General features: G+C 32.2%; 2 protein-coding genes and 2 long non-coding RNA genes across 4 annotated transcripts; 3 read left to right on the top strand and 1 right to left on the bottom strand.

The window, feature by feature from the left end:
* Positions 1-2,209: 2,209 nt before the first annotated feature.
* On the bottom strand, positions 2,210-3,772 carry LOC112797751 (uncharacterized). The gene is made up of 3 exons (XR_003199860.3): positions 3,507-3,772; positions 3,246-3,322; positions 2,210-2,524 (listed from the first exon to the last, which is right to left on the bottom strand). It is a non-coding gene; the product is annotated as an uncharacterized lncRNA (long non-coding RNA).
* Positions 3,773-5,515: 1,743 nt separating this feature from the next.
* On the top strand, positions 5,516-8,579 carry LOC112797750 (receptor-like protein 7). Its single transcript, XM_025840829.3, has one exon. It carries the CDS (start codon positions 5,712-5,714, stop codon positions 8,412-8,414), a length of 2,703 nt encoding a protein of 900 aa, XP_025696614.1. The 5' UTR covers positions 5,516-5,711; the 3' UTR covers positions 8,415-8,579.
* A 649-nt stretch (positions 8,580-9,228) lies between these two features.
* On the top strand, positions 9,229-10,541 carry LOC140184502 (uncharacterized). The gene is made up of 2 exons (XR_011881497.1): positions 9,229-10,199; positions 10,286-10,541. It is a non-coding gene; the product is annotated as an uncharacterized lncRNA (long non-coding RNA).
* Positions 10,542-10,802: 261 nt separating this feature from the next.
* On the top strand, positions 10,803-15,413 carry LOC112797747 (TMV resistance protein N-like). The gene is made up of 5 exons (XM_025840826.3): positions 10,803-11,607; positions 11,958-13,065; positions 13,237-13,539; positions 13,647-15,047; positions 15,143-15,413. The coding sequence occupies exons 1-4, from the start codon at positions 11,009-11,011 to the stop codon at positions 15,018-15,020; spliced, it is 3,384 nt and encodes a 1,127-aa protein (XP_025696611.3). The 5' UTR covers positions 10,803-11,008; the 3' UTR covers positions 15,021-15,047; positions 15,143-15,413.
* The last annotated feature ends 10,708 nt before the right edge of the window (positions 15,414-26,121 follow it).

The following is a 26,121-nucleotide window of genomic DNA, read 5'->3' as shown; positions in this document are numbered from 1 at the left end:
ATGATTTTTAACTTTTAAGAAAGTATAATTAACAATGGTTAAACGTTTTATATATGTTAATGGTTCAAATATAACAACAAAATAGGATCTTCTTAACTGTGAATTATTGCATATTCATATACTCTTGTCAACGATGATTTTTTTTTATTTTTTTTTTTACTTTTAGCAATTATCATTAACATCTGTTGTAAAATTTAAAGCTATTGAGATACGAAAACAGAACAAATCGATATGTCCATCATATTTTACATTATTGTCAATATAACTTAAGTAATTACTTAATCACAGTTGGTTACAGCATTAATTCTTCTGAACTCAATTGCTGCTGTATCATAGGCTCGAGCAGCTTCCACTTGTGTGTATACATTAGTTAACAAAATGTTACTTGTATATTTCTTTTTAGAGGTTGGTTGAATTTGGTTTTAACAAAATTGCAGTTGTGTTTCTTCAGTACTTCTCAGAATTTTAAAATTTTAGTTTCAGACCTGAAATTATTTCGGAAGTAATTTTATTTTGTAGTCAACTAGCATTGTTTAGTGCTCCATTAGCATGACAAATGGCATTGACTAATAATGCGACATGCTCCATTATATGCACAAAATTTTTTAGTGGAACCAAAAGTGAGCAGCACTTCAATTAGTTTAGAGAAATTGATCAATAATCCAACTAGAAATGGACGTATAAGGAGGGATGAGTATGATTGATCATTACTATTGTCAATTGGAATTTAGCATCACCAATTTAGAAAATTCTTAGAGTCGTCAAGTGAAATGAATGATCACATTATTCCAATTAATCAAAACCAGAAAGCACTATCAGTATTTTTCTTCTCTTGCCCAAAATGCACGCAAATATAATCAAAACACCATCCTAGTTGATGTTTAAGTTCTAATTTAAATTTCATAAGCAAATTTCATTTAATTTAATTTCAATTAAGCTAAGTATTATATTGCTAGAAATACACTTTCGAATAAAATAGGAGTTGAAGTTAAGCATTAGACTATAGTCTACAGAAAAACATTAAAGTAAAAAACATTTGCTAAGAGAGTTTCTTTTCAAAATGATGCAGTATATTGGTTGATTCTTTTCTGCTTTGTTCCTTCATTTGGTCTTTGGTGCATGCTAGAAAAAATGGTATTCATAGTAAAAGCATCTTTTGAGTTGTATGCTTCAAGCACACCTCCCTTTCCCTCTCTCTTTACACTGATTTATTGTGCTGTTTTCATAGTCCTGTACTGTGTTCTTAAGATACATGATTATTGGTCTTTGCTAAGCTTTATTCAGTTCTTTATGACTCAATAACTGCTTAATTCATTTTGATTTTCTATATTTTACATAATAATTTTGAAAATGACATGAATGGCCACATTTTTTCTTGCTCTAAATGCACGCCAATATTTCTAGCTACTTCTCATAATCCAGAACTGTTGCAAGTAGCGTAAGAAGCACTACACAAGTATCAAATAATTTTTGAGAAAATTGTGTAATGGACTTGTATGAAAACCCTACAGAATGGTAATGGTGGAATTTATATGTCCCTCACAAAATGATAAATCGTGTTAAAGACCAATGTATATTATTTTAAAAAAAAAGTTATTTTATTTCCCTTAGATAATATCTATCTATTCTTAATATATAAAAGTAGGTACATAGGTTTATCCACATTACTTCTAAGTTATTTCTCTTCTTCTACTTATGCCATGTCAGCACTATCGCTTACTTGACAAAATTTTATAATCCACCACTCAAATCTTACCAAATCAACTTTTATTTTCAAATAAAAAAAAAAACACAAAAAACAAAACCAACAACTTAACTTTTTTCAAAAAGCTCTGAAAACCAAAGAGCTTATTACCTTTCTCATACTTCTCGAAATTCTCTTCCTCTTGGCACCTCTTCCGTACCAAGATCCTATTTCCTCCATCCACTTCCGGTCCCATGAGCCATTGATTTTTCCTCGAAACAAATTGTCCATCGCAATGTCCATCCCCGACGGAGCCGCATTGCATAAATTGCAAAAATCAGGGCAAACTCTATGTCATGGCCCGAATCCAGCCATGACTGGCGCTCAAGGGACAAGTCCCTCAACAAGCCAAACGACCAAATTTTCAGAAAAACGGACAGAACCTCCTTTGTTTCTAGGACCTTACCAACATAAATATTAACTCCCTGTATCAATAATAAACATCCATTTCCAAAGACAACAACATATTCCAACCATATCCACAACCAAATATATCCAAAATACGCATCATATATATATATCAAGTTGATAACTAGAGTATATAGTTAAATCCATAAGTCTTACATAACCAAATCATAATTACTACCTAAATAGTTCAAGATTCAAAATAACACAACCCACACGAGGATCCTATCTGTGACATATGGAGCATTGACATGATCTAAATTTTGAATAAAGGTTCCATTAAATAATTACTTAGCCATTGGAAAGAAGGGCTCACCAAAATGACTAAGATCTACTGAGGGGCAGGTGGAATGGAACCTGGAATGACTCCTGTATCTGAAAAACATGGGAATATAATAGGGTGAGTTTTGCAACTCAGTGAGCAAACATTATATTTATAACCCACACGAGACAATACATAGTTTACCTTGAAAATTATATTTCTATTAATTAGTTATACAAATAATTAGATAAATAATTAAGCGGATGAACTGAAATGGGAGTTCTCATTCCAGAAGTCAAATCAAATCATATATTACACACCTAGGGCAGCTCCACCTCTAAAGGTAACCCTTTCCTCTAGTGTGCCCGTACGGTATAACAGATCCAACGTGTGGCCTACACGTTAGGCTAGCAACGCCCCTACTAGCTGAGGTCTGAGCCAGATGCATCTAGGTTAACGTCATAACCGCCGTTAACTACGGTTTTCTAGTCAGAGTCTCCCAAACCAATCCAAACTAAATCACTTATAAAAATCTCTAATACACATAACATACTACTAAATTCCATAGCAAATCCAATACATATAAGATTGCATACTAAAATTTATATTTAAAATTCAATAAAGTCAAATAAAAAAACATGTATGCTTTACAAAATATATAAATATCATCTCGCGTGTATTTTTATAAAATTATAAGTTTCACAAATCAATATTTATTTTCAAAAATTTAAAAATCACAATAATTAAATATTTTCAAACTACGAAAATAATGATTCAACATAAATATTGATAATAATATATTTAAAAACAATTATAGACATAATATCCACTCACAACTTGATTCCAAAAAACCGGAAGCAACTCTGAGCGCGTCAACGAGCTACCAATTGATGTCCAATAATTCTACAACTCTAGAAATATGACAATAATGATATTTGTGAGCTACTAATATTGTCAATTAACATAATCTTACTCACCTTGACAAAAGCCCCAAATTTTCTAACCCTAATAACCCTAATTCGGATTTATACATACCCATAAATATAGAGATAACAAAAATTGAAAATATGACTAATTATTGAGTCAAAGAGTTACCTTGAAACTTCAATAATAATTGGAAATCAAAGTTAAATGCTTCCTTCACTCATTAAGTTTAAACTCCATGAGTTGGAGATTTTGAGAAAATGAGATTTTGAATAAATAGAGATTGAATAGAAAAAGAGAAGGAAGTAAAATGAAGAAGATGAGTTTGATAATGGTATGTAATTACAAGAAGAAGAGATGAGAAGATAGAAGAGATTAAAAAGGTAAGAGAGATGAGAAAGGAGAGAGATGAGACTGAGAAAGGAAGGAGAAATGCTGGGGTTTGGGAGCCTTCTTCCAGGAAATAAAGGGGTTAATGGGGTCACGTGCTTTTCACGTGCCCCTCCTCTTTTTCTTTTTTCTTTTCAATTGTAACACTCCATTCCTCCTGGTTGCGGTTTTCTGCCGGAGTTCGATTTTGGGTCTCAGACCAACGTCATCATTCGATGCCGCCAACGTAAAAAATTCGTCTGAGGTAACTTCTTAAAGATTTTTAACTTTGACCAATAGTCCTATTTATTTGTTATAAATAATTTGCAAGTAGCACAGGTTTATGTATTCCTCTTTTTTAAACGGTTCTGTCTAATAGTCACAACCAAAATTAATGTGCTTCCACAATTTACATTTATGTGTTCCTCTTTTTTTTATCATTCTTTGACTATGTTTTATTCTCTTTGTTGTAGAAGGATTTGCAGTGATAATGGCAGATGAAAAGAGTTAATACCCAAAATTGCTAGATTAAAGGAGAACAATCCTTCCAAAAAAAGGAAGAGTCTTATTCTCTTTGTTGTAAAAGAATTTGCAGTGGTAATGACAAATGGAAAGAGTTAATACCCAAAATTTCTAGATTAAAGAGGCGGAGAGCAACTTAGTTTGTTTAACATAATTTTTATTGCACCTTTCTTATTTTATTGTAAATTGATTTATAAGGTAATTTTGATGTCTATTTTGAAAATGTAGAAACACAATTATTTAAAACACTTAGATCTATCCAATTTAGACAAGTAAGGATGAAGAGAAAGCAATATCTTCGATCAAAGAGGAATGCCAATTTAGCTTCTACTTCAGGTTAGTACAAAAAGAGTCTTATAACATATTTTGTTCTGTTGAGCAATCCTGTCAAAAAAAAAAAAGGAAAACAAGACGATATGTGCCTCCAGCATATGATGATGCAGCTTGGTTTGTTTAACATAATTTTTATTGCACCTTCCTTATTTTATTGTAAATTGATTCATAAGGTGATTTTGATGCCTATTTTAAAAATGTAGAAACACAAGATCTATCCAATTTAGACAAGCAAGGATGAGGAGAAAGCAATATCTTCCGTCAAAGAGGAGTGCCAATTTACTTTCCACTTCAAGTTAGTACAAAAGATGAAAATCAACCAATCACTATTTAATAAAATGTTTTAAAAAAATTAAAACAAAAACTCTTATTTATTATTATTCAATTGAAACATCAAGTACTAATTAAATACAATAAACATACATTAAAAGTGTTATAATAATAATTATAAAAAATTTCAGTTACAAATATTCAAATTCTACAACTTATACATATTAAGATTCTTACTACTCTTCATTTCTTAATCTCTCATACTAATTGTCAAAAATTTATTAAATTTAATGTAATATTTTTATATGTTTTTCATTCTCATTGATTTATTCTTTTAATTATTTACAAACAAAAAAACCGCAGAAAAGACAAAGAATAGCCATTAATGCAAATCGAAAAATGAAAAAAAAGGAAAATACAGTTTTGTATAACTCTAATATAAATAACTTATGTCTTTTTTAAAAATAAATAAATTCAAAATCTATTTATAATATGTTCTCTAAAATATTTTTAATATAATATTTATTAAAATATAGTATATAGTATAAATAATCTACTTCTCCGCGCGCTGGTCTCACTCTAGTTAAAATTAAAGCACCAATGCAAAGATATCTGAACTCTCTTCCTGTATAAGCCACAGTGAGTTTACTTAGAGTCAATGATATGAAACAAATTGAAGAGAAAAAATTAAGTCTAACGATAGAATTCCTCTGCATATGCTTTGAAATTTGAAAGGGTCTGCCGAAACGCACTTATGAGTATGACTTATCATCACTATTGTCTATTGGAATTTAGCATCACCATCACTGCTTCACTATAAAAACCCATTAGAGTGTCCCAAACATTCCATCCACTGAAACCTACTGCTATACGATCACAATAATGGGGTTCTTATGTTCTCTTACTTTCTCCATACAGTTTCTTCTTCTCTTCTCATCTTCCCTCTTCACAAACTGTTTTACTTTGAATCATTCAACTACAACTCATCATCATGAGTGCCATCAACATGAAAGCAATGCCTTGCTCAGCTTTAAACAAAGCTTCTTAATAAGTAAGTCTGCTTCTTACAATCCTTTCAGTTATCCTAAAACTCTTTCTTGGAGTCCTTCCACAGATTGCTGCTCCTGGGATGGCATTCAATGCGATGAGCTCACAGGTCATGTCATTTCCATTGATCTTAGTAGCAGCCTGCTCTATGGTTCCATGGATGCCAATAGCACCCTTTTCTCACTTGTGCATCTTCAAAGCCTTGATCTTTCAGACAATGATTTCAATCACTCACAAATTCCTGCCAAGATAGGTGAGCTTTCACAGCTAAGACATCTGGATCTTTCTCATGGCAATGAAAACACATTCTCTGGTGAAGTTCCACCTCAAGTTTCACAATTGTCCAACTTGTTGTCCCTTGATCTTCGCAGCTATACTCTTCAGCCGCTTCCATATAATCTAATCAACCATTTGCAACTAAAGGCATCCACTCTCACAAGCTTAACACAAAACTCGACTAGACTTGAATACCTTCGTCTGAGTTTTGTGACCATTTCATCATCTTTACCTCATACTCTCACAAACCTTACGTCTTTGCAAAAGCTTTCTTTTCGCCAATGTGAACTATATGGTGAGTTTCCAGTCGGAATATTCCATCTCCCAAACATAACAGTCTTGAGTTTCGGGGACAACCAAAATCTCCAGGGCACATTACCTGCATCCATTGGAAACCTAACCAATTTAGCTTTCTTGTATCTTGAAGATAATAGCTTTCATGGTGAAATCCCGCAGTCTCTTTTTAGACTCGAAAATCTTGAAATTTTGTCTCTGTCGTATAATTTCTTTGAAGGGCAACTAGCACTTGACATGTTTTTGAAGCTAAAGATGCTTAATGTTCTTGACTTGTCTATCAACAAATTGTCTTTGTTGTCACAAAATAGGACTGTCAATGTGACAATCCTTCCTCCAATTCAATGGTTAGGATTGAGTGAATGCAATTTAAATGGAGAAATTCCAACTTGGATAATGAACTTAACCACTTTAAATGTCTTGAATCTTCATTACAATAATCTTCAAGGTGAAATTCCATATTTCCTCTTCAAGTTAGAGAATCTTACAGGTCTTGATCTAGGTGCTAATATGTTGGAAGGACAGATTGAGCTTGGCATGCTTTCAAAGCTCCAAAAGCTTACTTTTCTTGGTTTAGGCGGAGGCAACAAATTGTCTTTTGTTGAAGGGAAGAACACTACCAACGTAACATTTCCTCCTCAAATTCAATCATTGGATTTAGGGTCATGTAACTTAGTTCATTTTCCCAATTTTATACAGCACTTGCAAGAGTTGACTGATCTTCACATAAAACAGAATAGCATAAAGACTATACCGAGTTGGATATGGAATAAAACAACTCTTCAGTTTTGGGAAATTTCCAACAACCTGTTAATAGGAGAAATATCCCCCTTGATATGCAATCTACAATCCCTTATATATCTTGATTTATCTTTCAACTACTTAATTGGGATGATTCCATCATGTTTGGGAAGCTTCAGTCAATCTCTTCAATATTTGTCGCTCGCAGGAAACAAACTGATTGGCAATATTCCTCAAACTTATGAGAAAGGAAATGCCCTTCAGTTCATTGATTTTAGTTCTAACAAGTTGTATGGTCAATTACCAAGAGCACTTGTCAATTGCAGAATGCTTGAGTTTCTTGATGTGAGACATAACCATTTCAATGACTCATTCCCTTTCTGGTTAGGATCTCTTCCTAAGTTAAAGGCTGTTTCTTTACGTGATAATCAATTTCACGGAGCTATAATGTGTCCATTGAAATACACATTTCCTCAGCTTCGAATCATTGATCTTTCTCACAATGGTTTTTCAACAAAATTAACATCAGAAATAATCATGTGCTTCAAATCGATGATCATATCTGACAAAAGACAACTGGATTTCAAGGACTTGATTCTTAGTAAGAATATGTTCCTGGATATTGATTCGTCTTCATTTTCAATGTCCAACAAAGGAGTTGTCATGGATTATCTTGGGAGTCAATACCTTCATCATATGGTAGCCATTGATCTTTCAAGTAACAAAATTTATGGTGAGATTCCGGATATCATGGGAAGTTTGAATAGCCTTGTCGTGCTCAATTTGTCCAATAACATGTTTACTGGCAGCATCCCATCTTCCTTTGGAAAGCTTTCAAATCTTGAAGTCTTGGACCTTTCTCTCAATAGCCTCTCAGGAAATATTCCTCAACAACTCACAGGGCTAACCTTCTTGGATTTCTTCAATGTGTCTTTCAACAATCTCTCAGGTCCAATTCCAGAAAATGGACAACTTTCCACATTTGATAATAATTCATTTGAAGGAAACAAGGATTTGTGCGGGATTCAATTGTTGAAGAAATGTGAAGATCCTCCTAAGCCTCCATTGCAAAAACCTGATGGTGATCAAGATTCTGAGTCAGGATCTTTCTTTGAATTGTATTGGATGGTAATTCTAATTGGATATGGGGGTGGCCTTGTTGCTGGGTTAGCACTGGGAAATGCTTTCGCTGTAGATGTTTATAGGTTGCTGCAAAAGATCTTTTAAGTCACAAGTCTAGGTGTTGGTCTTTTCATGTGTGTAATCTTATATTATTTTTATTTTTGTGCTTGCATTTAAAATTGTTGTGTTTTTCTTATGTAAGAGTCAGCTATATGTAAACCCAAATAAAATTAGGCAAGATAAAAAGATAAATATAATATGTTATATATCTATTTTGTTTTTTTGTTTTTTTTTTTTGAAATAAGAAAAGTCATACTTTGTATTCTATGATATAAAAAAGATTATAAGTTGATCAATTGAGCCAACAATAATAACAAAAATCAGGTTTTTCAATAAAACTAAAATTACATTCGACATCAAAATCCTAAATGTGTGAGAAGGAAAAAAAAATATTAATATAGAAATATAGAAAACAAAAATCATTTTATAAAAAATGTTGCTAACAAAAACAGGAAATTCTTATGCTTTCCTTTCTTTCTTTTTTTTTTTTTCAAGAAGAAAAGTCAACAACACCATAGAAGAAAGAAGAAACAACAATGATCAATATCTCTTTTTTATAGTAAGAGAACTAATTTTTTTCATAGGAATTGAAGGATTATAGAAAATAAAATTACAACACCCCCTGTCAATAGGGACAATAACCTTGTAGAGAACATAGAAGTTTCGGGTATTATTTAGTGTATAAATACTAAATAGAATTATAGATATGTGTAAGGACCAATAAGGCATATCTCAATAATAATAGAATAACTAAGTGTTTACTTTTTGGCTCTGTTGTTTATCTTCTCCTCAAAAGAGCGTTGAACTCTTCTTACATGGTATCAAGAGCAAGGTTCGATCATGGCCTTAGCAATTAATTCCGGAAATTCAAAGATTTCTCTCTTCTCAATTCTAGACAAGTTAGATGAATCTAACTTTGTTATTTGGAAGCAACATGCTTTGTTCATAATCAGAGGACAAAATCTTAAATATTATATCATTAAAGGTAAAACTCCATCTCAGTTTGATTCTGAAATTTTGAAAGTTGCTGGCACTGTCTCTTCAAAATACACAAAATGGATGTTACAAGATTACAATTTTAGCTCTTGGATTCTTGCTTCGGTGGATTCATCATTCAAGAATTGAGTTGCACATTGTGCATCAGCATTAGAAATCTGGTAGACTCTTCAATTGCAATTTGCTGAAATCACAAAATCCAAGATCAAGCAATTAAAGAATCAACTTAAGCGGTGAAGAAAAAGAATCTTGAAATTATAGAATACCTTTTTCAGATAAAAAAATTGGTAGACTCTTTAATTGCTATTGGATATCAGATTACTAATGAGGATTACATTGAAGCTATTTGCAAAGGGATTCCTGAAGATTATTCAAGCTGCATCACCTTTGTTCAAGCAAAACCTGAACTATTTAGCATAGGAGAAGTAAAAAATCTGCTACTCTCTCATGAGGACACTCTTGAGAATTTTCGATCAATATCTCTCTTTTTGGTTCAAGCCAATTTTGCTCAGAATTTTTCATCCACACAAAGAAGTTATGCTAGAGGATTTGGTGGAAGAAGAGGAGGCAATCATGGAGGTAGGTTCTTTAAAGGTGGAAGGAGTTCTTGGCAACTCAACGATAGGCAAATCTGTCAAGTCTGTAATAGACCAGGTCACATTGCTATAAATTGCTATTTTTGATTTGATCATAGCTATCAAGGCTCTCTTCAATCATGCCAACCACCTCTACCCTCTACATCTTTTTATCAACCACAAACCTTTCTTGCTACACCATCAATGAATTCAGACTCAGGTGCAAGCTATCATCTCACAAATGATAGCTTTTAACCTGGTATTGAGAACTTCCTTATTGATTCACTTATTTGTATAAACTAGACTGTAACTATGACTTTACTTCTCTTCTTAATTCATTTGCAGCCATGAAGCAAAACTCCTGGAAAGCATTGCTGAACACATGCATAAAAAGTTGATTCCAAAGTTACCATCTTGCACAGAGAACTGTGTTGGAATGCTAAGAAGGATTGGTTTGGGTTCCCACTTATGTGGAAAAAATGATGATTTCTGGCATGGTACTATTAATGAAATAAAAAAGTGGTCTGCAAATCAAAATTTTCAAGGCATTGAAAATAAGTTATGACTATTTAATGCTAATAAAGCAGAACATTTTTCTTGATATTGCTTTTTTTTTGGAAATATTAAATACACTAACTAAATAAAAGTAAAATTAAATACGAATGATGAAATTTTTGATATAAATATATCATTATAATTTAGAATTTCTGGATACATATGAAGAAGATTTTTGTCATGAGTTATTCCGTTATAGTTAAAAGAAGACATAGCAAATGGGAGACCAATATGGTCTTATCTAGATGCAACAACCCAATTCACCTTTTTAATTATTTATTAACGATTCACCTTTATTTTAATTTCCACACAAATTACCAAAGTAAACGCTTATTCAGCTATTCTGCACCCTCTCCTTTCCCTGGAGTGTGTAGGCCATATCTTTAAAGAAAATGGTTTGCACTCCTTCCTGGCTTTCTCCTATCCTGTCATGGAAGCTACCCAAGCAGCTTCTGCTCACTTTCCTCTCTATTCACACGCATTAAACCATGATATTTATTTGCTATTCAATCTATGTCAACAATACTTACTAAACACAACACTGCTAAAAAAAATATACACACCACAAAACACAATCTGTTATTACACCTTCCCATATACATGGCAATGGCATCTTTAGCTGCTGAAGCCTCTTCTTTCTCCACTCCTCCTTCACCAAGATCATGGACCTATCACGTGTTCTTGAGTTTCAGGGGTGAAGACACTCGCACAGGCTTCACTGATCATTTATGTGCCTCGCTTGAAAGGAAGGGAATCACAACATTCAGGGATGACAAGGACCTTGAGAGAGGTCAAGTTATCTCTCTTGAACTCCTCAGAGCAATTCAAGAGTCTATGTTTGCCGTCGTTGTTCTCTCGCCAAACTATGCTTCCTCTGCTTGGTGCTTGGATGAGCTTCAAAAGATTGTTGAGTGCAAACACAACCTGGGACTACAGATTGTGCCAGTCTTCTATGGTGTTGAGCCCTCTGATGTGAGGCACCAAAAAGGAACATTTGCTGAAGCTTTCAGAAAACATGAACACAGATTTGGAGAAGGCAGTGAGAAGCTTAGAAGGTGGAGAGATGCTTTCACACAAATTGCTAGTTATTCTGGTTGGGATTCCAAACATCAGTAAGTAATTCTTCGTTTATTTTCTACTATGTTAATCTGAATACACACTAGTACTTATCACTATAACATTGGTTAGCAAGATGTTTGTTACAATCAAAATTAAAATACAATCAACATATTATGGTAATTAAATGTTTTGGTGTAAATGATAACCATCTAATTGCTGAAGTGCTATTTCTTTTTTCGGAATGATTGTTCATCAAGTTATAATATTTATACTACGTATTTTTGTTAGAAAATTATAACTTTGCTTAATTTTGGAAACTAAAACACCGGTTACACTATTTTGCTAGTGTTTCTTGAGTGACAAGCAAGATGTATGACTTTTCTTGACTTTATGATCTTTTTAGACTTGAGGCAAGATTTGTGGAAAGCATTTCTGAACACATACATAGAAAGCTAATTCCGAAATTGCCATCTTGCACTAAGAATCGTGTTGGGATTGCTTCAAGGTTGGAGGAAGTGATTAATCTCATAGGTATTGGGTTGAATGATGTTCGCTTTGTAGGGATATGGGGAATGGGTGGCATAGGAAAGACAACTATAGCGAGAGCAGTATATGAAGCCATCCGAGGTGAATTCAAAGTTTGTTGCTTCATGAGAAATGTTAGAGAGTTGTCTGCAAAAAATGGTTTTGTTCAGTTGCAAAGAGACCTTCTTGCGTGTCTAAACATAAGTAGCTATTTTCATGACATAGAAGATGGAAAAACAACGATAAAAAGTGCTTTGTGCAATAAGAAAGTTCTTCTTGTTCTTGACGATGTAAGTGAGCTAAACCAATTAGAGAATTTAGCGGAGAATCAAGATTGGTTTGGACAAGGAAGTAGAATAATAATCACAGCCAGAGATATGCACTTGCTAGATATACATGGAGTCCATGGAACTTATGAAGTTAAAGGGTTAGATCAAGAAGAAGCTTATAATCTGTTTTGTTTGAAAGCCTTTAAACAACTTGAACCTAAAGAAGGATATTCTTCTCTGTGTAAAGAAGTAGTGAAATATACTAAAGGTCTTCCTTTGGCAGTTGAGGTTTTAGGTTCCTATCTATATAGAAGAAATGCTGACTTTTGGCATAGTACCATTAGAGAAATAATGAATTTTCCACATTTTGAAGTTCTCAATGCATTGAAAATAAGCTACAATCATTTGATGACAACAGAGAAGAATATTTTTCTTGATATTGCTTGTTTCTTCAAAGGAATGAAAAAAGATGAGGCAATACATATATTAAGAATGTGTGATTTTTATGTTGGAGTTGGAAGTGATATTGGAAGCGGAATTGTTACATTGATTGATAAAGCTTTGGTAACTTTAGATCAAAATAATAAGTTAGAAATGCATGATTTGCTTCAAGAAATGGGGAGGCATATTGTGTATGAAGAATCTCCAAGTAACCCAGGCAAGCGTAGCAGGCTGTGGTCTAAAGATGACATTCATCAAGTGTTGACAAATGATCTGGTAGGTGAAACTTCCTTTACAACTGATTGATCTGATATAAAAATAAACATTTATTTGTTTTATTTCCTCAAGTTTTATCAATGTCCAAGTTTCCTTCTATTTCTTAAGTTCATGTTTTAGGTATCTTAGTTGATTGTAAAATTTATTATTTGTCATGTTTATTTTATTCAGGGAACAGAAGCTATTCAAAGTATGGTTCTAAACTTTGGACATGATAAATTTTATTGGTTCCGGAGTAAGCCATTCTCAGCACATTGGAGCATGGAAGCTTTCTCAAAGACAACACAGTTAAGATATCTCAGTTTACCATACATGGAACTTCCCCTTGGCCTCAACCACTTCCCTAGTTCAGTAAGAGTTCTGCATTGGGATTTTTGTCCTTTGGAAACTCTCCCCTTGTTAAATCAACAATATCAAGCTGTTGAAATCAAAATGCAACGTAGCAATCTTGAACAAGTTTGGCATGGAAAAAAGGTTAGATAATTTCATCAAGAGATCTTTTAAATTTGATTTTACTACTATATTGACTTATGAAAGACTAATATTTTGAAATATGTGTTTTTTTTTTTCTTTTTAATCAGTTTTTGGAAAAGCTGAAGTACCTGGATTTGAGTAGCTCCCGCAACCTAAAGCAGACACCTGATATTTCCGGGGTTCCCATCCTTGAAACACTTGATCTCCAAGGTTGTGATAGCCTAACTGAGGTTCACATATCCCTCATACACCACAAGAACCTTGTTCACTTAAATCTAAGCTACTGCGAAATGCTTAAAACTCTTCCAGGTAAATTAGAGATGAGTTCCTTGAAGGAGTTGATCATTGAGCATTGTCAGAGTTTTGAAAATCCCCCAGAGTTTGGAGAATGCATGAGAAAATTGTCAAGACTTTCTCTAAGTGGAACTCCTATAGGGAAGTTACCCTCATCACTTGGAAATTTAGTTGGCCTTGAAGATTTGAACATAAAGGGTTGTGGAAAACTTGATTCTGTTCCTGATACCATTCATAGGTTAAAGTCCCTCAAGAACTTGGATCTTGGCTCTTGTTTTAACCTTCATGGATTGCCATCTTCAATGTCAAGCCTCCCCTTGCTGAGTAATCTAAATTTGAGTGGATGTTACCAGAGTGAAATATCTTTCTCTCATGATCTATTTTGCTACTTGCCTTCATTGATGCATTTGGATCTAAGTGGTCACTGGTTTGCTAATATCCCAATAAGCATTCATGAACTCTCCAAGCTTAGGTCCCTTAAGCTAAATGGATGTCGCCGTCTTCAGTTTCTGCCAAAAATTCCATCTAGTATTAGAGAATTAGAAGCATATGGGTGTAGATCACTGAACATATTTGAATCCAATGTTTTGTCAACCATTTTCACTGCCTTTAAATATTCTAGTGGCCAGGATCAAGAAAATCAAGGTGTGGTCTTGGAAATGCTAATCCCAAGTACGGAAATTCCATCTTTGTTTGGCCACTTTCCTCTGAAGGATTACCATTCAGCAATAGTCCCATATCCAAGTGTTTGCCGTTGGATTAAAAATATAAAGGGTATTGCAGTATGTTTCCTGTTTTATACAAAGTTTTGGGGATTTGATAAATCAGTGAAGTTGAATTTGTCTGTTAGCAATGGTAATAGGTGCATCATTCCTTGGAGAACATATAGAATGTGTGATGGCTATCACCTTTACATTCTCTGCTTGACCAATGATTACTTCGGGGAAGAATTTCAACAAGATATGGTGTTTAAATTATTGCTTCGGCCGGAGGTTGAGTATGGTGAATATGATTCTGAAGAGTTTGAACATATTCCTTGTTATCAAGCCAAAGTATTGAGCACTGGCTTGGCGTGCATCAACGAGATTGAAGATTTGAACCAAAGTGAGATTGAAAGGCAAAGAAATGAAGGACAGAGTCTATTTGACTTGAACAAAAGCATTGAGATAATGGATATATGTGAGTGAACTGAACAACTTTGGCAGGGAAGAAAGGTATGGCCATTTCCCAAGAGCACTATTTAATTTTGTCAGAAGAATCAACTTTGAAAGCTAATAACATTTTCACATTTTTTTCCAATTTTGATTAGTTTTTGAAGAAGCTGAAGTATACAGATACGAGTTTGGGCAAAAACTAAATTGATCTCATTTTTCTGGGTCTGGAAACATGAAACATCAGTTCTTAAAAGCTGTGGAAGCCTTAGCAATGCACAACTTCAGTCCATGTTGTTAATCTGCATCTGGTGTTATGTAAATTTGAGTTTGATGTAACCATGCATGAAACGATTTGAATTTATAAAATATAAACTGTTTGTATGTTAATGTTCTAGAAAAAGATACGAAACTGAAAACCTTTTTACCTTTTTTTGTGTTCGTTATGACAGATTTTATTTTCTAAGAAGAAAAAGAGACTATAAGTATTTAGAAGCTAGGGACTAGGCTCTAACTTTTGTTACATAACCAATTTACACTATCAAAAAATAACAAAAATTCTAACTCAAAATAAGCTAGCTAAGATCAACTCTTACTAATAGTTAAGCATTTTACATACTTTTAACAATATATGTAAAATCACCAGTTAAAGCTAAAGGACTCAAAATGCAGATTTTCAGTCAAATTAGATGAGGAAACAGCTGCTACCTCCTGCCTCATTTCCTTGTGTCCAGAAACAAGAATTCCCACATTTGAGCCTTTCAGTTCCAATAGTAATCCTTCAAAAAAGAAAAAATAAAAGAAAAAAACACAAAAAAAAGTAAAGAAAAAAGTAAAGAGAGCAATTTCATTCCCTTGATGTCTCTAGGCTATAGTTTAAAATAAAATGCCCTTCACTTGAGGTTAATGTTATATTTATAAAGGTAATTAGTGTTATAGTTTACAAAATACATATTAAATTGCCCAATTCTTAGGTCAGGTCTTGCAACATAGTGCACATCTGTAGCATGGGAAAGGATTTGACCCCTCCATATTTTGTACCGTTGCTTCTTTTGCATTTTGTTTCTTGCTCCAAAGAAGAACTACACTAGCAACCATTGCTATGGAGACACATATCACTAACATGTTGATAGAAGATTCAAAGGGTATGAAAACATTTTATTGGTGTTACGATCAGTATGGACAATGTAGTAATGGTTATTCTTAATATATAAAAGTAGATACATAAGTTTATCCATATTACTTTTAAGACATCTTTCTTCTCATACTAATGCCTTGTCACTTACTTGACAAAATTTTAGAATCAACCACTCAATTTTTGTCAAATCATATATTATTTTCAAATCAGCAAAAAAATAAAAAATAAAATAAAATATACAAAAAATAATACAATAATTACCAACCACAATAATTATAAATTAATAGCGTCTAACAAAATTTGTAACTTACAAAAACATTAAATCCATATTTCTATATTTATTATATTTTACCGTTGTAAACAATACAATAATTTATAATTCTAATAATTAGTTTCTATAAATAACTCATTCAATGTAATAAACATCCATATTACAAATGTCATAATAATATTATTAATCATAATAAATTTTACGTTACAAATATTCAAATTTCATACTATTTGAACTATTTATCTAAGTTTCTTATTACTATTCCTTCAAATGACATCAAATTTAGCACAAAAAATTTATTTTCGAACTACACACCATCTCAAACTTACTCAATGGAGATAATTATGTTGAATGTGAAAAGTGTAAGAAGAAAGCATATGAAAAAAGAAATAACTATATTTGTGGCACATGTAATCAAACACCACGACACTATCCAACAATAAGGTAACTCTATATATTTTTCATAATCCTATCCATCAAATTATTAGTTACTAACTCAATACTTATTTTAGGTTCGAAATTCAATTAAAGGTTTCAAATCAAAGTAGTACAACAACTTTTGTACTATTTGATGGCGAAGCGAAAAAATTGTTGGGTATAACTGTTTCAAATCTAATGGCAATCCAGAAAAGTAATGACATTGAAACACCACCTCAATTAAAAAAATTTGTGCAACCTCACTTATATTTGAAGTCAATGTAAATGATTTTAATCTTAAAGAATGTTCTAAACAATACACTCTTACCAAGACATTTGTTTCAACAAAAAACACTAAACCTCAACACTCATTACAACAAATAAAACATGTAATACTAAAAAAATCACTTATTTTAGTTATTTTAGACATCATTTTTATTTCTAATTTAAATTATTCATTGATTATAGGAACTAACTTCGCCAACACTAATATCATTAGATGAAAAGCACATACCCATCAAGAGATTAAGGAGAAAGAAAACTATACAAATTCAAGACACATATTCAGAAGAAGAACATACTTACAAAGATGGAACAAACAACACAATAGAAAATGCATATAACTCAACAATTCATAAAGAATATATCTTCACAAGAACCTACACAGAAAGAAGAAAGTAACAACTCTAACAACAACCAATAAAAAAAAAGGAGGACGAGCACCACATAAAAAGACTAAATTTATCAACTAAAATAAATGCAAAAATTAAATCACCAAATAAAAATGTCATTTTGTACATACAGTTCTAATATCTAAATCTTTTGTACTACTACAAATTATTTTAAATAAAATATCTTTTAAATTTAACTTTAATTTATATATTTAATTTAATTTTATAAAATATAACAATTTTTAATATTTATTATATACTATCATTAATTTATCGTCTCGCGCGGATCTCATTCTAGTTTGGATAATGAATATTAGGAAAGAACATGATATTTCAGGCTCTAAGCCTCTAAGTTACTATGAAAGAACATGATATGCTTGGTATGCTCATGAACACAACACTTTGTGGGATTACATGTCAACTCTGCCAAACATATATATATATATATATATATATATATATATATATATATATATATATATATATATTAAAAACAATATATAGAAAATCTTATTATGAAAAATTGAGCTTTTTTGAAATTTTTCAAGAAGCATATTATAAACCAAATTATCTAGTTGATTCCTCAAAAATATTTGACATCGGTTTGGTTCCTTACAAGTTTATAATATATCAACTTAGCCCCCTGAAAAACACGTCACATTACTCTAACTAGAATAAGACCTGCATATTATGCGGATGGTAAATTAATAATAATATATAATAAATATTAAAAATAGTTATATTTTATAAAATTAAATATGTATAAATTAAAATTAAATTTAGAAGGTGTTTTGTTTAAGATAATTTGTAGTACAAAAGATTTAGATGTTAGAGTTGTATAAAGCGAAATTTTTATTTGATGATTTGATTTTTGCATTTGTTTTAATTGATGGACTTAGTCTTCTTATGTGGCGCTCGTCCTCCTTTTTCTTTATTGGTTATTGTTAGAATTATTGTTTTCTTCTTTCTGTCATAGGTTCTTGTGAAGGCATATTATTTATGAATTGTTGAGTTGTATGCACTTTCTATTATGTTATTTGTTCCATTTTTGCATGTATATTTTTCTTCCAAAGATGTATCTTGAATTTGTATGATTTTCTTTCTTCTTAATCTTCTGATGTAGTTTTTTAATGATATCTACAATAAAAAGAACAAAAATGTGTAGATTATTTTTTGAATAAATTATTTTTAATAAGAATAATTAAAATAGTATAAAATGAAATTACCTGTTAGTATTTTTCTTTGACCTACTCTGTCAGATAATGTTTCAAGTGATGCAAATTCAAAATAGTCTTGGAAAATGTTCAAAATTGAATCTTTAATTTCTTTCACAGTCGTGAGTAAAAAATTTGCTTTTATTGTATCTTTAATTGGTCTATACAAATCATTTGCATCTTCTATTTTTAAAATTTTTTATAGTATAGATTTTTTCTTCTTGTAACAAATGTTTGAATTTGTTCATCATATTTCTCTTCACAATTATATGAAGATGAAGATGTGTTCCCTCCAACGTTAGTAAATCATAGTTAATAATTAGTTAAAAAGAAACAATGAATAGCAATTAAAAGAAGTATAATTTTAACGGTATTAAAATATAATTATATATAAAGTATTATAAAATAATATAAAAAGTATAAAAAGCAAAAATAATTAAAGTAATTTTTTCGTAAATTCAATTTAAAAATATAATAAATATGTTTGTTTTGTACCTTTTCATCCAATATAATTATTTCTAAACAAAGAGACTCTTCTTCATTTGTGGGTGTTAATGTTTTCTACAGATGAACTACGCAAACTTTGATAAATCAATTGTCTTTTTGTTTGGTGATATTGTCCAAAGAATGATGCTTCATTGAGTAAGTTTGAGATGTTGTGTAGTTTAAAAATAAATTTTTTGTGCTAAATTTGATGTCATTTGAAGGAATAGTGATAAGAAACCTATATAAGTAGCTCAAATAGTATGGAATTTGAATATTTGTAACGTAAAATTTATTATGATTATTAATATTATTATTACATTTGTAATATGAATATTTATTATATTTATTGAGTTATTTATAGAAATTAACAAATTAATTATTGGAGTTACAAATTTATTGTATTGTTTATAACGGTGAAATATAATAAATATATGGATATGAATTGAATGTCTTTGTAGGTTACAAATTTGATTATAAATTTTTGTATATTTTATTTTTTTGCTTATTTAGAAATAATAGTTGATTTAGCAAAATTTGAGTGGTTGATTCTAATATTTTGTCAAGTAAGCGACGTTGCTGACATGACATTAGTAGAAAAAAAATGATGTTTTAAAAGTAATATGGGTAAACTTATGTATCTACTTTTATATATTAAGATTTAAGAATAGATTACTATTTTTTAAATAAAATATATTTTGGATAATATGGTTCATATGGTCTCATGTGAATTATAAAAATATTGTCTAGTCACTGAGTTGCAAAATTCATTCTGTTTTTCTAAAAATATTTTTCAAGAATGAATATTCGAACATGAGACTTTCTATTCAAGAATAATGATTTGCAATGGATACCTAGTTCTTGTCGAGTTCCTAGATGTTATATCCAACCATATTGATCTATTTTATGCTTTTGTTAAAAGTAATATGTAACTATTCATTTTAGTAATTGTAAATTTATTAAAAGTATTTGTAACTTTTTTATTCAACTTATATTTAAATTTGTTAGGCTTGTTAGGAGACAATTTTTTTGAGTGCCGTCATGACTCATTTTGGACCGTGACACTCATTTTTAAAAGCTGTTTTATTACTCCCATTTATTAAAAAGAGTTTAATTAAGTTGTTTATCCAAACACAAAATAATCTATTTATGAGCTGTTTTAAATATAAATCCTTATATTTTAAGTTCTTTTTTCAAAATAGTTTAATTAAATTGTTTATCCAAATTGTGCCTAAATTCTTTTTATGATGTTAAAAATATTAAAATTAACAGAATATTTCTTTTAAATATATGCGGCTAAAGATCTAATTAGATTTTTAACTATGAATTTCTTCAATTTGCAAAAAAAATATTCAATTAATTCTGATATTTTTATATTAAAAATTATTAAATTATAAAATTAAAAATAGTATAGAAATTCAATTAAAAAAATAAAAATATAAAAATTTAATTATAAATTTAATAAAAAAAAAGAACTAACATAATTTAACCTTTATTCTAAAATACTGTTCTTACGATGTATCTTGTGTCACATTTCCCATAAAGTTGGTGGTCATGGCCTATATGTTGCTGGATACGTGATTATTCACCTTTGATTTCTTCATTCTATTCTTTTGATTATTAACAAGTAGTCAAGCATCATTAATTAAACCGAGCAAATCTTTTATTTAGCTCCAATAGCATCAAGAATTCCTTGTTCATTATTACAGCCATGCTTACTTGTATAGTTTATGTTATTAGTATTTATGTCATTATTACAAGTTTTACATCTATTAAAAATAAAGTCTCTATAGAATTTATAGTCTCTATAGAATTTATAATTGTGAAGCATCTCTTGCACCATGAATTTAGTTTTGGAGTTGAAAAAACTAAAAAGTAAAAGGATGAAAATCAAAACACTACTGTTAGCAGAAAAGAAGGATACAAATTAAATGAATTATTTATAAAAAAGGAATAAATAAATAGACCTCAAAGCAATCTGTCAATTATGTCTATCTAATCAAACAGAATAACATAAGTTTTTTGTTGCTTAAGTTATAATTGAAATAAATTTCATACAAAAATTTAATTTAATTTAATTTAATTTCTTTCTAATAACATGTCAACCCTGCTATTTAATGATTTATGGTTGTAAATTAAGTGTAAAAAAATTATAATTTTGTTGGCAATAATATTAAACATGCTACTACTATAACAACAAAGTCTTGTCCCACTAGATGGAGTCGGCTATATGGATCAAATGACGTCATTGAGCTCTATCATGTATCATGTCTACAGAGAGACTGTTTACATGTAGATCTCGTTTGACCATCTCATAGATGACCTTTCTAGGTCATCCTCTGTCTTTCATCACTTATCCATCTTTCATCTCACTCACCTTCTTAATTGGGCGCTTTGTCAGTCTTCTTCTCACATGTCCAAATCACTTGAGACGTAATTCTACCATCTTTTCCACAATAGGTGTTACTCCAACTCTCTCTCTTATATCTTCGTTCCTTATTCTATCCAATGCGTATGACCACTTATCCATCTCAACATCTTTGTCTCTGCCACACTTAATTTATGTTCATGCTCCCCTTTGGCCACCTAATACTCTGTACTATAAAGCATAACCAGTCTGATAGCAGTGTGATAGAATTTACTTTTAAATTTTAAAGGCACTTTTTCAGTTTTTTGTCACATATGAAACCATACGCACTCCGCCTTTTGACCAACCTTGATGGTTTCAGTGGCTAAGAGAAGGGGGGGTTGAATCTTAGCCCCCTTTTTTGCTTGATAACACTTGCTGACTTGTCAGACTAATTCTGGAAATGTTTACTCTTTTTATCTCTTCACTACACACGAGACTTTTTGTTTTGTCTCGTCCCTAGCCACGAGACTTTTCTCTTTGTCTCGTCACTTGGCACGAGATAATTCTGGTATTTGCTCCTGTGTAGTTGAAAACAGAAATGGAGTAGAAATGAGAAGAAGATTGCACCCAGATATATCCTGGTTCGGCTGCTAAGTGCAGTGCAGCCTACATCCAGCCTCCATCACAAACATGATGGAATTTCACTATAATCAATCTGATTACAACTTGTAAAGTGCTAACCCAACTTACAAGGGGATTCCCACAGAATCATGATACACAACATAGATGAACAAAGGACCTCTAAGACATCTATGGCTTTTTCTTTTAATTTTGCTCTCTCTGCCTTTTTCCGCTCTATGGCTTTTTCATACAAACCTCACTTGTTTTCCTTTTTTCCATGAGACTCAAGACATGACAAAATTAAACAGAAAAATTACAAAACAGAGAACATTGAAGGAGAAGAGAAAACTGTTAGCTCAGGTAGCTCTGAGAACTCTGTGCCTTGCACTTTCAAATTTTCTCCTTACTTCAAACAGTGGTTGTCCACCCTTATTATAGAAGAGGGGAGCCTCCACTTATTGAAGCCAAAACCGAACCAACTTCTTCCTCCTTCAACAAACAGAACCGGTTCGGCCACATAGAGACAGAAGTGATAACCATGCAAAACCCAACATGCAATTACCTCTAGTCCTTCCTTGATCATCACTCTTCATCAATCCGGGCACTCCATCCTTGGCTTCCTCTCCAAGATGGATTTCTGGCCCTTGATGCTTCATGATGATGATGACTTCATCTGCTTCAATCTCTGCCTCAACCATCACTTTGCCACTCTAGCTACTCCCTGTGGTGGTTGAGCAGAATCAAAGACAAGCCATGCTTCAAGAATCTCCCTTGCTGGCCGAATCTTCATCTTCCTTTTCTGAGCATGAAGAGCTCGAGATTACCTCACCAAATCTAACCACATTTGGTGAAAATCTCAGCCACTACATACTTTTCTTTTTCCTGCCATCATTAACTTGATGATCTTGATGCATGCAACTTCTTCTTTTTCTTTGTTGATGAGCATAGCGTCCATAGCTTCCTGGACAAGGACCGAAGAAGAAACAAGAAAGAGATGAGAGAGAATAAACAACATAGAAGAAAAGCAATTCAATGTGATAAACCACTTTGTTGGTAATAGTTGCTTTTACTTCTCTAGCTTAGAGTGGCGTGTAGTTATTATGGCCATCAATCAATTCAGCTGAACTTTTCTCTCTCATATTTCCCATGCATCAATTAACAATATAATAGATTTTGAAATCCATCACATGGTTAAAAGTTTGGATCTGTTGGAAGCATTTTGCTTTCATTTTATCTTGGTTTCGGACCAAGTTTGGAAGCATTCATCAATAATAAGATTTGGGCTTTGTAACATTAAAATTAAAACTGGCCCAACTAGTTAACATTTGCTTTCCTGATGAATCTTGTTTCGGATCAAACATGGAAACTTTCATCAAAATTAACCATGGGCTTGGTTGTAACATCATTGAACTTGGCCCATTAATATAAAAATTCAGCCACTCAATATAAAACATGCAGCAAGGCTGATTATTGGGCTTAACCCAGAAACTCATTTTTCGGCCCAACATAAAATCTGCACAACAAAATTATTAATTAAGCAAATATGAATTAAGATCAAATTAATAATTTTGTAATTAAATATTTTAATAATGTTTGTTCATCATCAAAATTAAATAAGAGTTTTTCAAACTCATCAATCTCCCCCTTGATGACAAACATTATTAAAATTGAAATGGAAAGAAATTTAGAGATTGAGTAAAGAATACTCCCTTTGAATTTGAATTTCTCCCCCTTTCTAAATGTCACATGGCTCCCCCTTAGTGTATGCTATTTTACCAAGGGAAACACTAACCTGTAACATTTGAATCAAGCTTAAAGTAACAATGTTATTTAGCATATTTATACATGATGCTAAATGCTTGATTTATGAGCAGTTTTAATTGATAATCAAAACTCATTTGATATCATAAACTGATTTACTGCTCAAACCTTTTCATACAACAAAAAGTATCCAAATATTTTTCAAACATTTTTCTGTTTAGGATATCAGAGTAAAACAACATGATGAAAAATATTTGAAGAACAAAACAAGGCAGTTTTTATATTTTACACAATTTAAAGGAACTGCCAAAAATAAATTTTCAATCCAACAAGTTTATCAATGATGAATCAACAGCCAGGCATCAAAATAAATCAATCATTATTATAAACCAAATGCCAAATAAACTAATCATGATAAACCAAATGCCAAATGCAGTTTAAACAGCAGTGACCATAGTAAAACAAATGCAATAACAACATGCATTCTTTGAACAAGGGTGATCATGAATTTTCAATTTGAAAATTTCATCCCCTGTTCTCATCCCCTGTTTTTATTTGTTTTCCAATTTCAATTTTGGAAACTAAATTTCCTCCCCCTTTTGTCATCATGGGGGCACCTGCACAAAACATGATCATCATAGCAAAATATTCAAGATAAAGTAGCAAAGGTATATCAAGTATCCTAGAGATTATCCTAGAACAGTGAGTATCAAGTCATGCTCATACAAAAAACAGATTGAGCCTAATGGAGCCAATATCAAACAGAGTAAAAAAAATAGTCACTAATCATCAGAGAAATGAATATCTTCTTCCTCAGCGTCTCCTTCACTATCATCTCCCAAATCTTCTTTATAACGTTCCATCATCAGATTGACCCTTTCTTTGCAATTTTTCCAAGCTTTCTCACTCTCATAAGCTTGCTTGTGGGCCTCTTTGTGGGATCGAAACATCATGTCTGTCATGTTCAAAAATTCTCCCAAAATCTGTTTGATGGACTTGATTGTTTTGGAAGATTCTGGCCTGCCTTCATAGTCACTATCCGATGCAGCAGTTTTTCGCCCTTTGGTTTCCTTAGTTGCTCCTCTTCCTCGGATTGTAGACACATTATTTTCTACCTTCTCATTTAACAAATCAACTTTAAAGTACTCAAAAATTCTAGTTAAAAACATACCATAAGGCAGGTTAGCCTTTCTGGTGCTTCTAACAGAATCCCACATGTGCCTAATCATAATATAACCAAAGGAGATAGGGGTAGAGGTAACCAAAGCAAATAATATGAGACAGTAAGAAAATGTTACTCGGTTGTGTGAGCCGCTTTGGGGAGTCAGAATATGAGTGATGATTCGGTGAAGTAGGGAATTGACTGGTCCTAGAGCTTTGTGGGTTGGGATGGTGCCATGCAGTCCAGAAAGGTTCTTGCAAATGTGCTGGAGAACAGTCTTGTATGGAACGCCAACTTGTGTGTCCCATTTCTCCACCATGTATGCTCGTGGTCCTTCATCCTTGAAGCCCAGGGCCGCTCCAATTATCTCAGCATCAAGGGCTATTTGAACCCTTTTGACATAGGAATGAAGGATTCCGTCAATGAGCTGCATATTGGCATAAAACTCTCGAACAAGACCAGGGTAGACTGGTTTCTTGATGAGGAGCAAAGGCTTCCAGTTGAGGAGTTCAAACAGAGAGGAGATGTTGATGCTTTTGAGATTTTCGAGGCTAACAAGATAGGTTGTGCACAAATGACACTTCTCCATAACCTCTTTGTGAAACTCAAAAGAGGTACAAGAGTTAAATCTGCTTGGATCAAAGTGAGAGTGAGTCTTGCCATACTTGTCTCTGAATTCCATGGATTCCAAGTTTGGAGGTTCAGTCGTGTCATTGAGTGCAAACCCCTGATTCTTCTGTGAGCTTTTTTCGGGGGTAGTCTTCTTCGGTGATGAGGGTGGAGGTGAAGGAGTGGGAGAAGTATGAGATTCTTGCTCTTCTTCTTCAACTACAGGTTTCTTGTTCTTGGCTCGGCCTGAACTTTTGTGGGCAATCACCTTTTTTCTCATGGTGGTTGTTTGTTTGGATGGTGGTGAAAGAGAAGATGAAGAGGTTGAATGAATGTGGATATGAGTGTGGGTTTGAGGCGTTGATGGTTTTTGAGAAAGAAGAATTCTTTCACTCTTTCTTGGCGCGGTTTTCTTTTTCATGGTAATGGAGGAATGAAAT

This window comes from Arachis hypogaea, chromosome 4 (genome assembly GCF_003086295.3).
Source record: "Arachis hypogaea cultivar Tifrunner chromosome 4, arahy.Tifrunner.gnm2.J5K5, whole genome shotgun sequence".
Taxonomy (NCBI): domain Eukaryota; kingdom Viridiplantae; phylum Streptophyta; class Magnoliopsida; order Fabales; family Fabaceae; genus Arachis; species Arachis hypogaea.
This window is presented reverse-complemented; position numbering and strand designations above follow the sequence as displayed.